The sequence below is a fragment of the Pelophylax lessonae genome (genome assembly GCF_965119305.1).
Source record: "Pelophylax lessonae genome assembly, chromosome: 3".
NCBI classification, from domain to species: Eukaryota; Metazoa; Chordata; class Amphibia; order Anura; family Ranidae; genus Pelophylax; species Pelophylax lessonae.
In genome coordinates, this window is record NC_138770.1 from 160,295,803 (window position 1) to 160,308,960 (window position 13,158).

The window sequence follows — 13,158 nt, forward strand, 5'->3', positions numbered from 1 at the left end:
ATGTATGGAATCTACATCTAAGTCGATGTTTTGGCATTTGGATGAACTTTAAACCTCATAAGAAATAATTCTGCTGATCCCCAAACTGAGTGGAGCAGAGGAGAAACAGTCATATGTTAACTTATAGCCTTTTTATTATTTTTGACCTTCATTTTAGCTCTGGTTAGGTATAAATTTGTATTTGCAGGAAAGTCATATCCAGATTACCTTTGGCCAAATCCCAACCAAAAGTCTGTCTGTTATTTGTACAAGTTACAATGTAGAGCGTAAAATATGCTGTTTCCAAAAAGGACAGAAAGAGCAATATCTCAATAAAGGTCATTGTCCTGCTCCTCCCTATCCAAAGCTAAGGCTGGCCATACACGTTACAAAAACCTGTGGTTGTAGGAAAGAAATTTTTTTTGATTTCCCCATCAACACAGAAAGTGTTGATGCGGGAATGCCTCCTGCTGGGCCATTTTCTTCTCCTGGGGGTAAGGGCAGGGGAAGCCCTCTACTGCCAGGAGTAGACAGTGATTGTTGCTAGCGGCTAATCACAATCAAATTCAGCAGGCTGGTTGTACCCAAGTTGATCGGTCGATCAACTTGGTACATTCATCCTCTCCATTAATGGTCCAAATTTTGGCCAGTTCCTGCTGAACAGGCCCAGAGTCGAACTGTGTATGGCCGGTGTAAGTTTAAATAAAAATGTCTGAAATAGGGCTTCAAAATCTTGTCTACTTCCCTGTGATTTTTCCCACAATATCTGGGTTTGCATGACCCCCTTTGCCTTCAAACCAATTTTTTCCAAGCACAGATACCCAGGCACACGACCAGTCTATTATTGAGAAGTAAATGGATTAGGGACCAGGCAGTGGTGGTGTATCCATCCAAAACATTTTCTTTTCTGGATGGATTGGAAAAGGATTTGAACCCCCCCCCCCCCCCCAACAGGTTTTTACTGCTACTCTGGTCTTAGTTCCATTTCTCCTCCCTTCCGTTCAAGTGACAAATGTTTTACCAGACAGGAAGTAAAGAAAAGTCTCCAACAGCAACATAGATAAAAATGGCTGAAGGTTCCAGCTCTGTTCATCTAACATGGACATTACAAAAATGTTGGGGTTTTCATTGCTGGTGTAGTATGCAAAGGAGTGGGTTTCCTATTGTCTGCTGTCCTGGAGATGCAACAAGTTTTGAGAAAAACCTCTCTGAAAAGTAAGTGGAAGCTTCTTCCTTTTACTATTGTCACTGGAACAGATGTCCCCATTGGAAAATTTCCCCTTACCTCTTATTCTAGTGACAACTATTATATCTTAGATTTCCTATCGCGGTTTGTCCTGATGTCAGTATTCACCAGGGCAGATTTAGAGAGCAAGGATACAGACATCAATAAATCTGACAGAGGTTCTAACCTTTTTCTACCCTGCCCAAGGCTATAGTTATTTTTATTATACAGGATTTACAGTGGGTACGGAAAGTATTCAGGCCCCCTTAAATTTTTCACTCTTTGTTATATTGCAGCCATTTGCTAAAATCATTTAAGCTCATTCTTCTTCCTTATGAATGTACATATAGCACCCTATACTGACAGAAAAACACAGAATTGTTGACATTGTTGCAGATTTATTTAAAAAGAAAAACTGAAATATCACATGGTCCTAAGTATTCAGACCCTTTGCTGTGACACTCATATATTTAACTCAGGTGCTTTCCATTTCTTCTGATCATCCTTGAGATGGTTCTACACCTTCATTTGAGTCCAGCTGTGTTTGATTATACTGATTGGACTTGATTCGGAAAGCCACACACCTGTCTATATAAGACCTTCCAGATCACAATGCATGTCAGAGCAAATGAGAATCATTAGGTCAAAGGAACTGCCTGAAGAGCTCAGAGACAGAATTGTGGCAAGGCACAGATCTGGCCATGGTTACAAAAAGATTTCTGCTGCACTTAAGGTTCCTAAGAGCACAGTGGCCTCCATAATCCTCAAATGGAAGACGTTTGGGACGACCAGAACCCTTCCTAGAGCTGGCCTTCTGGCCCAAACTGAGCTATCGGGGGAGAAGAGCCTTGGTGAGAGAGGTAAAGAAGAACCCAAAGATCACTGTGGCTGAGCTCCAGAGATGCAGTCAGGAGATGGGAGAAAGTTGTAGAAAGTCAACCATCACTGCAGCCCTCCACCAGTCGGGGCTTTATGGCAGAGTGGCCCGACGGAAGCCTCTCCTCAGTGTAAGACACATGAAAGCCCGCATGGAGTTTGCTAAAAAACACCTGAAGGACTCCAAGATGGTGAGAAATAAGATTCTCTGGTCTGATGAGACCAAAATAGAACTTTTTGGCCTTAATTCTAAGCGGTATGTGTGGAGAAAACCAGGCACTGCTCATCACCTGTCCAATACAGTCCCAACAGTGAAGCATGGTGGTGGCAGCATCATGCTGTGGGGGTGTTTTTCAGCTGCAGGGACAGGACGACTGGTTGCAATCGAGGGAAAGATGAATGCGGCCAAGTACAGGGATATCCTGGACAAAAACCTTCTCCAGAGTGTTCTGGACCTCAGACTGGGCCGAAGGTTTACCTTCCAACAAGACAATGACCCTAAGCAAACAGCTAAAATAACGAAGGAGTGGCTTCACAACAACTCCGTGACTATTCTTGAATGGCCCAGCCAGAGCCCTGACTTAAACCCAATTGAGCATCTCTGGAGAGACCTAAAAATGGCTGTCCACCAACGTTTACCATCCAACCTGACAGAACTGGAGAGGATCTGCAAGGAGGAATGGCAGAGGATCCCCAAATCCAGGTGTGAAAGACTTGTTGCATCTTTCCCAAGAAGACTCCTGGCTGTATTAGATCAAAAGGGGGCTTCTACTAAATACTGAGCAAAGGGTCTGAATACTTAGGACCATGTGATATTTCAGTTTTTCTTTTTTAATAAATATGCAACAATGTCAACAATTCTGTGTTTTTCTGTCAGTATGGGGTGCTATGTGTACATTCATGAGGAAGAAGAATGAACCTAAATGATTTTAGCAAATGGCTGCAATATAACAAAGAGTGAAAAATTTAAGGGGGTCTGAATACTTTCCGTACCCACTGTATATAGCGTTGACAGTTTATGCAGTGCTTTACAACTTGAGGGTAGACAGTACAATTACAATATACTTTAATACAGTAGGAATAAGAGGACCCTGCTCGTTAGTTTACAGTCTATAGTAACAAGTTTTGGCTGACCTTTCCACTCTAAATACTTTAAATTATTGAAATAAGGTACATATAATACATTTAGCTGATCCTATTGCATTAGTGAATTGGAAAATTGAAAAAACAAAATTGTTTTGAGAGGGCATAATAATGAAAACAGCACATGTAATGCTGATGAATAAAATGACACATAGCAAATGTGTATTCAGCCCCTTCCACACAGTGTGAGCAATATGGGGCATATGGTCATGTCTTTATGGACCTTGCTTTGTGCACTGGTGCGCTGTCATGTTGGAACAGGAAGGGCCATCCGCAAACTGTTCCCACACATTTGGGAGCATGAAAATGTCCAACCCCCCCTCCACCAAATGATTTGGACCAGTGCACAAAGCAAGGTCCATAAAGACATGGATGAGCTAGTTTGGGGTGGGGAAATTTGACTGACCTGCAGCTGACCTGAGCTCAAATCGATAGAACACCTTTAGGATGAATTTGAGTGCAGACTGTGAGCCAGGCCTTCTTGTCCGACATCAGTGCCTGACCTCACAAATGCTATTCTGGAAGAATGGGCAAACATTCCCATAGACTGGCTCCTAAACCTTGTGGACAGCCTTCCCAGAAGAGTTGAAACTGTTATAGCTGTAAAGGGTGGGCCAACTCTGTATTGAACCCTACAGAGTTGTGCCAGCCATACACTAGCTGAAAAATAGTTTGAAAATCTGTCCTTTGGTCAGTTTTTTCATTTTTCGTCCAGTTATTGGGCACAAATAGAAAATCGGTTTTAGCTTTTCAGAGCTGAAAAATCAAAAGAACAGTTTGGAAAATTCTGCCGAACAAACGATAAATTGAAAGGTTAATGTGTTTCTCGGCCGAACGGTTTGCATTAGGCATATGTGACAAAATGAACGTAAAACTGATTCATTTTTGTCCATTGAATGATATTCAATCAAAATTCGGTAATTAACCACTTAGGCCCCTGGAAGATTTTACCCCCTTCCTGACCAGGGCTTTTTTTGCAATTCAGCACAGTGTGACTTTAACAGACAATTGCGCGATCATGCAACGCTGTACCTAAACAAGTTTTCCCACAGAGCTTTCTTCTGGTGGTATTTGATCACCTGTGTGATTTTTATTTTTTGCGCTATAAACAAAAAAAGAGTGTAAATTTTGCAAAAATAACAATATTTTTCACATTTTTTTATATGAAATTCCCCCAAAAAAATGTAAAAATCTAAATTTTTTAACATTTTAGGCCAATTTGTTTTCTGCTACATATGTTTGGTAAAAAAAATTGCAAAAAGCGTATTTTGATTGGTTTGCGCAAAAGTTATTGCGTTTACTAACTAAGGGAAAGATTTCTGTCATTTTTGGTGTTTTTTTTTTTTTTTTTTTACGCGTAACGGCGGCGATCTGCGAATTTTTCTTTTTTTTTTTTTTTTTGCGGGACTGCGACATTGCGACGGATAGATCAGACCCTTGACTGACATTTTTGACACTTTTGGGATTACCAGTGACATTACTGCAGTAATCAGTGCTATACATATGCACTGTTACTGCAAAATGACACTGGCAGGGAAGGGGTTAACTTTGAGGAAGGAGGGGTTAAGTGTGTCCCTAGAGGCGTGCTTTTTACTGTGATTGGACGTGGCTACTAGTGTAGGAACAGTGATCAACGGTCCTACATAGTAGAACCGTATGATCACCATTCCTACACAGGGGAGAATGACAGGCGGCTTGTTTACATCAGCCGCCTGCCTTTCTCCCTTCACGGAGGACGATCGCGAGTGACCGGTGGACATCGGGTCCGCCAGTCACACGCACGGACTTCCCGGGGAACGAGCTGGGGTGGGTGCGTGCCTCCGCGGGCGCGCGCGCGCCCGCTATTGGTTTACAAGGAAGTGACAGGCTAGTGACGTATATATACGTCACTTTGCCTGGCCGGGGCTGACCGCCGCCGTATATAGTCGCGCGGCGGTCGCCAACCGGTTAAATGATGGCAAAATTGTTTGTTCTCACGGCCGAGTGTTCCTTATTCAAAAACAAGTTTGAACGATTTTTCAGCTAGTGTCTGGCCAGCATAAGACTGGGATGCCATTAATGTTCATGTGCGTGTAAAAGCAGGTGTCCCAATACTTTTGAAAATAAAGTGTATTTGCAATTAACCATCAATGCATGTTCAAGATGTGTTATTGGTGCTTTTATTTGGCTTTGTTTTCGTATTAGGCTGTAGAAACAGAATTAAAAAAAAAAAAAGACTGTAATTACATTTATTGTCAATGGTCTCTTAAAGTGCAAAGTCAATCTCAAAGAACCATTGACTGGGTTGTAAAAATGTCATTAACACAATAAGTGTCTTGTAATGTCTCTCTCTTCTTTTCACTTTAGTGCTCACACTGCAGCTTACTGACACCATCTGGTAGGGCTTTCCTTCCTGTTAGTATTTTAGTCCCCTTTTCACATCGTTACATTATTAAATGAAAATGCCGCATGTCTGTCTTTCATGGTTAAGAACTGTCTAAATCAGAAATGCTCAACCTGAAATGTATTTGCAGTAAATCGTTTTTGAACAATGGGAAACTAGCATTGGCTACTGGTAGTTTTTAATCAAAGAAACACTTCCTTGCATACCCTTACACTAAAGCTGGCCATAGATGGTTTGAATCTCAGCCAGTTCTAGAAACCGGCCGAGATTTGAATCATCTATGGGCAGGCTGATTGTACCCAAATCAATGCATCGATCAACTTAGGTACAACAAGCATGTCCTATTCTTACATGCGATTATTTCCAGCGGCTATAGCCAGTAGCAATAATCACTGTGTTCTCCTGGCAGGGACAGGCTGTGTCGATGGAGTCAACCAATTTTTTTTTACCTGGAAAGAAAATCGCCTCATCTATGGCCTGCCATAGGATCATTGGAGTACTAGGGGCATTCAATAGGAGGAAAAAAGCATTTCCCAGCAAAATTGGTTCAAGATCATAGCCGTCTTGTATAGAATTGGAATGTTGCTGTACTTATTGTCTCCTTTTATTAATATTTTTTATTAATATTAATTGCTGCACAAACTGCTGAGTGTAAATATATATATATATATATATATATATATATATATATACATTCTGTATAATTATAAATAACACTTGGTAGTACACAGGGCTTTATAAATATTAGTGATCGAACAATATCGTTTTTTTAATACCGATTCCAATATTTTGGTCATCGGATATCGGTATCTGCTGATATTTTCGGACATGTAAAAAAAAAAATTTTTTTTATTTTTTTTTTCTAAAGGTACTCTTGTGGAGGGATCTGGAGGTCTAAAAGACCCCAAACCCCTCCTCGGCACTGAAAAGCATTCAAAACGCCAAGTTTGGTTGTTTTGAATGCTGTCAGTTTTTTTAATTCGGCGCCGAGTACCCGGAAGTGATGTAATGACATCACTTCCGGGTTTTTTACATGGAGCTGCTTAGGACTACTAGTCCATCTTAGTTGTTATTGTGGATGTATATGTGTGTGTAATACATAGAGAAATATATAATCCTGGTTTATTTCAGATATCTTCATTTTAACCACATTGAGACATTGGAACCAGAATCTTTTCATCATCTTCCCAAGCTTGAAAGACTGTGAGTAACTTACATATTGTAAAGTTGTATTATAGATGAATCTTAATGTTGGTGGTAGTAATGTTCTCCTCCCATTGTGTCTGGTATAGATTTCTGCACAACAATCGAATCACTCACCTGGTACCCGGCACATTTAGCCAGCTGCAATCTATGAAACGGCTGTAAGTATCCGCTATATACTACTGTTCCTGGGAATCAAAAGCAGGCACACGATCGCTCCATTTTATGAAATTTTATTTTGCACTGAAGCAGTTACAACATCTTGGAAATGCTAACGCATTTCGACCTAAGCCTTTCTTATAGCATATGATATGGTATACTAAAACGAGTGCATACAGAATCTGGTGCAGCTGTGCATAGAAACCAATTAGCTTCCAGGTTTGAGCCCTGGTTCACATTATTGCTACTTTGAAATTGTGCTACCTCACTTGAAGTAGCACGATTTCAAAGTAGCAGGTCAGTTCGATTTCAGGTGCTACTTGAAAGACATTTGTGCGGATTCATGCACAGTTGCCTATCTATAACATTTCCAGAACAATGTCTTTTGAAGTCGCCCCTGAAATCGGCAAAATTAGTGCAGAAACTACTTTTGCAAATCAGTGCAGCATCGCACTGATTGGAACGGTCCCATTGCCGGCAATGGGCTGCGACTTGTCATGCAATTTGACCTGTCATATCTCATGACAAATCGCTCCAATGTGAACAAGGGCTTATTGACAAAGCTTGAACAAGCTGAAGTTAGGTGATGATTGGTTACTTTGCACAGCTGCACCACTTTCTGAGTGCACCAGTTTTAGTACATCTCCCCCTTTGAGTCTCTAACCTGAGCAAGCATGTGATCTTGAATGTAAGAGAGGTGTCAGAAGTCTATATCTGCAAGATTTTGAGTTGTTAATTCAAAGTATTGACTCATGAAGGTCAGCTTAACAGCCAGGCAACTAGCATTTTCAAGGGAAGTCCTCCATGGCAGCCTTCACACCTCTCTGACATATCTACTTTGAAAAGAAAAGGTCAGAGTTATTTGAGATAATGTAAGTTCAAAGGCTGGGTCAGTTAGGAGCATAGCAATCAGTTTTTCCTTTGTATCCCCAAAGACTTTACACGTGAAGGTAGATGATCCTGGTGTTCATTTTAGGGCCTGTGTCAATAGGCTTTTGTCCACATCAGAACTGCTTCTCTTCCTACACAAGTCTTAATAACTAAAAAAGCATCTTAAAGCGGATCAGGAGGTTGTCAAATGCACATGTGGGTGAGTTCTAAATGATCTCCAAATCATCTTAACCACTTGCCAACCGCCGCAAGTAGATTTACTGCGGCGGTCAGCCCCTCACAGGCAAAGTGACGTAAATATACGTCACTAGCCTCACTAGCCTGTGAGGCTCAACAAAAATGACAAAAATCTTTCCCTTTGTTAGTAAACGCAATAACTTTTGCGCAAACCAATCAAAATACGCTTTTTGCGATTTTTTTTTTTTTTTTTTTTTACCAAACATTTCATGTAGCATAAAACAAATTGGCCAAAAATGTTAAAAAATTTTGATTTTTACTTTTTTTTGGGGGGGGGAATTTCATATAAAAAATGTGAAAAATATTGTTATTTTTGCAAAATTTTTTTGTTTATAGCGCGTGATCAAAAAATCGCACAGGTGATCAAATACCACCAAAAGAAAGCTCTGTTTGTGGTAAAAAAGGACGTCAAATTCGTTTAGGTACAGCGTCGCACGACCGCGCAATTGTCCGTTAAAGTCACGCAGTGCCGAATCGCAAAATACCCTCTGGTCAGGAAAGGGGTAAAATCTTCCGGGGCTTAAGTGGTTAAAGGAAAAGTATAGCAGAGAGCCAGTGACTGACAGTCACCGTCTCTCTGCAACCTGAGGACCGAGAACTGAGCAGTTAGCAGTTTTGATTGCTCAGTTCTCATTCTTATAGGTAGCGGGGTACAGATGCTGCATGGGATCAATGCTGCATCCACCTAGATAAGTATGAATGTTTTTTTTTTGTTTTTTTTAAACCCCAACTTTTTAAACCAAAACTGATGTCAACATTGCTGCATTTTATCATCAGCACAAGCCCAAAGCTTATTGACACAAGCCCTTTGGACACTTTTCAATGCAATGTTCTGTATGTGCATTGGGCATGTACCTGTATATAAGTGAAGCTTTTGTGTTTAGATGGTCTTCCTCTGAGCCCAGTTGCATGTGCTTGTGGCGATTCTGCTGGTTTCAGATCAGACTACTTTCTACCTTAAAGAAAGTCCCTGTATATTCAGTCCTATTGATCATATGAAATTAATATGGGCTTTTGATGTGCAGGTTTACCTTTTTTTACGTGAATGTATAAATAATAAAAGTAATACAGCGCTGGTGAAGTGTTCAATTGTAAATAAAAAAATACATTAAAAAAAATATCTGAAAAAGGTTCCAGACATTCAAGTCAATGTGTGCAAATTATGCAAAAATTGTGTAAAAAATGTTACAAATATATATTAAAATGCATTATAACATAAACCATATTAATGATCATTGAAGTGCATAATGCCAATAAATAATAGGTAAATTAAATGTAGTCCATCCAGTTCAAGGAAAATCGATAAAATATTCTCTGTAGAAAAGTCCACCAAGGGGCAAAGTGCAGAATCTCGTTAGGTAAAATATTAACTCTGGTGTATGTGACCACCACCAATATGTAAGGTAAGAAGGGGGCTTACCAGATAAATAGGACCCAATAGAGCTTACTACTCTTCAGGTCACTCATGTATATAGAGAAGAATAGTTGTCTCTGTATCTCTGATGCTGGAATGCCTTCAGTGTTCAAGAACAACCTCCAGACACATCACATCACCCGTATATGAAAATCAATAGATATCCTCTTATAATCACAGCCGGGATGTCCTTTACATAAGCTCAATGAAACAAAAAGCTCACATAGTGTGTACCGATAACGGAACCATTTATTTTAAAAGTAGGAACACTTCCAGTATTCAATAGGAAAAAGCGCTTGTTAGTAGTACATAAAATCCAGGAGAAAGTGAACACAACACCTGTTGCTGACCCAATGCGCTTTGTTTTCGAAGACATTATGCTGGGCTTATGAGATAAAAAGCGTTGGGTCATCGACAGGTGTTGCGTTCACTTTGTCCCGGATTTTATGTACTACTTACATGCGCTTTTTCTTATTGAACACTGTAAGTGTTTCTTCTTTTAAAATAAATGGTTCTTTTATCAATACACACTATGAGAGCTTCTTGTTTCATTGAGCTTATGTAAAGGACATCCCGGCTGTGATTATAAGAGGATATCTGTTGATTTTCATATACGGGTGATGTGTCTGGAGGTTGTTCTTATGCACTGAAGGCATTCCAGCATCAGAGGTACAGAGACAACTATTCTTCTCTATATACGTGAGTGACCTAAAGAGTAGTAAGCTCTATTGGGTCCTATTTATCTGGTAAGCCCCCTTCTTACCTCGCATATCAGTGGTCACATACACCAGAGTTAATATAATTTCACCTAAGGAGGTTCTGCACTTTGCACCTTGGTGGACTTGTCTACTTTCCTTGAACTGAATGGACTACATTTAATTTACTTATTATTTATTGTCATTATGCACTTCAATGATCATTAATATGGTTTATGTTATAATGCACTTTATTATATATTTGTAACATGTTTTGCCAAATTTTTGCATAATTTGCACATATTGACTTGAATTTCTGAAACATTTTTCACGTATTTATTGTAATTGATTGATTTATTTACAGTTGCACACTACACCAGCGCTGCATTACTTTTATTATTGGTTGTTCCGATTTGTCTTTTGTTTTTTGCTGGCTGCAGATCACCATTGTTAGCGCGGTAAATCTTTTATACACTATTTATTACGTGAATATATAAATACATCTTTTAACACTGAGAAAAGTTTTGCTAATCATTTCCTAGCTATAGCTAATTAGAGGTGTTTTCATGATTTGTATTTGATATGCACGTCGTTTATGCTAAGCAATTACAAGTGTTATGTGCCTACAATTGCATTCAGGCGGCTGGATTCCAATGCTCTTCACTGTGATTGTGAGATTCTGTGGTTGGCTGATCTGTTGAAGATTTATTCAGAATCCGGTAATGCTCAGGCTGCTGCAACTTGTGAGTACCCACGCAGGCTCCAGGGGAGATCTCTGTCCACCATTACACCAGCTGAGCTGAACTGTGGTGAGTCGCATGTAAAATTTTCACACTGAACTTGGTATTTCTCAGGTAGAAACCTACTGGTAGGTTAATTGGCTTTCTCAGATATTCATGCTATTTAGAGGCGTAACTAGAGCCCTCATTGCCTCGGTGCAAGAAACCATGAAGGGGCGCCCTTCCTTTCAAGCTCAGTGGTGGAATGCCAGGGCCGGTTGCAAGTGCAACCTTTGCCTTTGATGTCAGTAGTTTATTTTGTTTTTATAATTTTCACCATTTTATTTTATTAATATTTATTTACAATATATATATATATTTTTTTTTTTTTACAATTTTTTAGGAGCCCCATTGAGGGGCTTTTGTAGCATACCAGGGGTCTAAACCGACCTCTCATGTTTCACCTTTGAGACAGAGAAAGGAGATTGATGACACAGCACTCGAATTTTCCATCTCTGCAGCCTCAACTGTACAGAATGAATGGACAGGAATAGCTCTGTATAGAGATTCCCCTTCATTCACAAAAAGCAGCATAGTAAACACAGTTTATTATGTTTTAATTATTAATGAACAGAGTCAGTGATCTGTACAAATCTCTAACTCTAATAATTCAGACAAGGAAGGGTCCGATAGATAGTAAGCTTCCTCTTATGCAGGAAATACTTCTGGCTATGTTTTGTACCTATACATCTCAATTTTTCAATAAAAAGGAATTTTCAAAAAAAAAAAATGTTACTATCGTTTATCGACAGACGCAGCTCTGCTTAATAATAAACTATAGGGTTATGCTCCTCCCACTACGGATAGGCACTAGGCGGAAAAAAGGCTTGTCCACGCCTATAGGGGCTGTCCCAGCAAGCATAACCCCTCAGGCTCTGCTATACTCAAACAGTTTTTTGTTCTGCCTAGTGACCGGTATAGGACCTAGTTCCCTGCTGGGACTTCGGTCTTAGCTGTAACAGGGAAAGTTTGTGATTTTTTTATTTTTCTAGATAGTTCCAGAGGAACTTCGAGCAACAGCCGGCTTGTATTTGCACTGGATATTATAGATCATTAAGGTCTCCCATCCTGGCCATCGAGCGTGAGCAGGTTATAGTCCAGTACTAGGCCTCGCCATGACAGTGCCCCGATGGATGGGGACGAGTCTGCGAGTGCAGCATCTTGCTGGGAAGGCGGAGACCTGGAACGCACATGAAACAAACAAAAATAAAATTCCCAGTTCAATTTGCTAACCAGTTTGCTTACCAACCAAATTAACCTGTCTAACAGTTTGCGTCAAAACAGGGGTTTAGTAGCACACATTTGCAAACGCATGTGTAAGCTGCAGGGCCACTCCACAGCTCCCTGTATTACCTGCAGTCCTAACTCTAGTGAATTTATGAGTGTCTTCACAGTGGAAGCACATGCAAGCTAATGGATAGATAGGGGGCAGGTGAGCCTGGAGGTGGCCCATCCCTCCTGAAAGGTAATTGGGGGCATAATGGAAGCCCAGCCAATGGTATTACAGCAAAGGCATTCAGTATGTCCACTCACCAGTACACATTAACAACAAAGAAAATGGCCTCTACCCCCACCTATAACTGGCCTTCATAGCAAAGAACACATGGAAGGGCAACGCACATGAAACAAACAAAAATAAAATTCCCAGTTCAATTTGCTAACCAGTTTGCTTACCAACCAAATTAACCTGTCTAACAGTTTGACACAAACTGTTAGACAGGTTAATTTGGTTGGTAAGCAAACTGGTTAGCAAATTGAACTGGGAATTTTATTTTTGTTTGTTTCATGTGCGTTGCCCTTCCATGTGTTCTTTGCTATGAAGGCCAGTTATAGGTGGGGGCAGAGGCCATTTTCTTTGGAGACCTGGAACGCCCTGAGTCATAGCCTCCCCTTGGCTAACAGCACCCCCATCCCGGGTGGGAGGTGATCTGTTTCAGAGTGGCGCCCCCCTGGTACCCCGGCATGGTGAATAACATGCCCAACCACCACCCCTGGAGGTCGCGCGTGCGGGGGGGGGGGGGGGGGCGTGTGCCCCTTCCTGGACTGTTTGGACCTTAGGGGCTCCCTCGATTTCCTGTCACCCCAGAAGCCTAACTGGCATACCCTTGCTTCCCCCCCCTTGTGGGTTTTCACTGTGGGGGGGGATCGGTAATAATGCGGCCTGTTTTCGGCAC

At 40.8% G+C, this 13,158-nt stretch overlaps 1 protein-coding gene across 2 annotated transcripts in view; it reads left to right on the plus strand.

The window, feature by feature from the left end:
* PXDN (peroxidasin) overlaps positions 1–13,158 on the plus strand; it is a 292,748-nt gene that overhangs the window by 197,892 nt on the left and 81,698 nt on the right. For both annotated transcript variants that reach the window (XM_082249023.1, XM_082249024.1), the window contains 3 exons: positions 6,738–6,809; positions 6,899–6,970; positions 10,845–11,014. In XM_082249023.1, the coding sequence (XP_082105149.1) occupies positions 6,738–6,809; positions 6,899–6,970; positions 10,845–11,014 (314 nt within the window). The remainder of the gene's footprint in view (positions 1–6,737; positions 6,810–6,898; positions 6,971–10,844; positions 11,015–13,158) is intronic.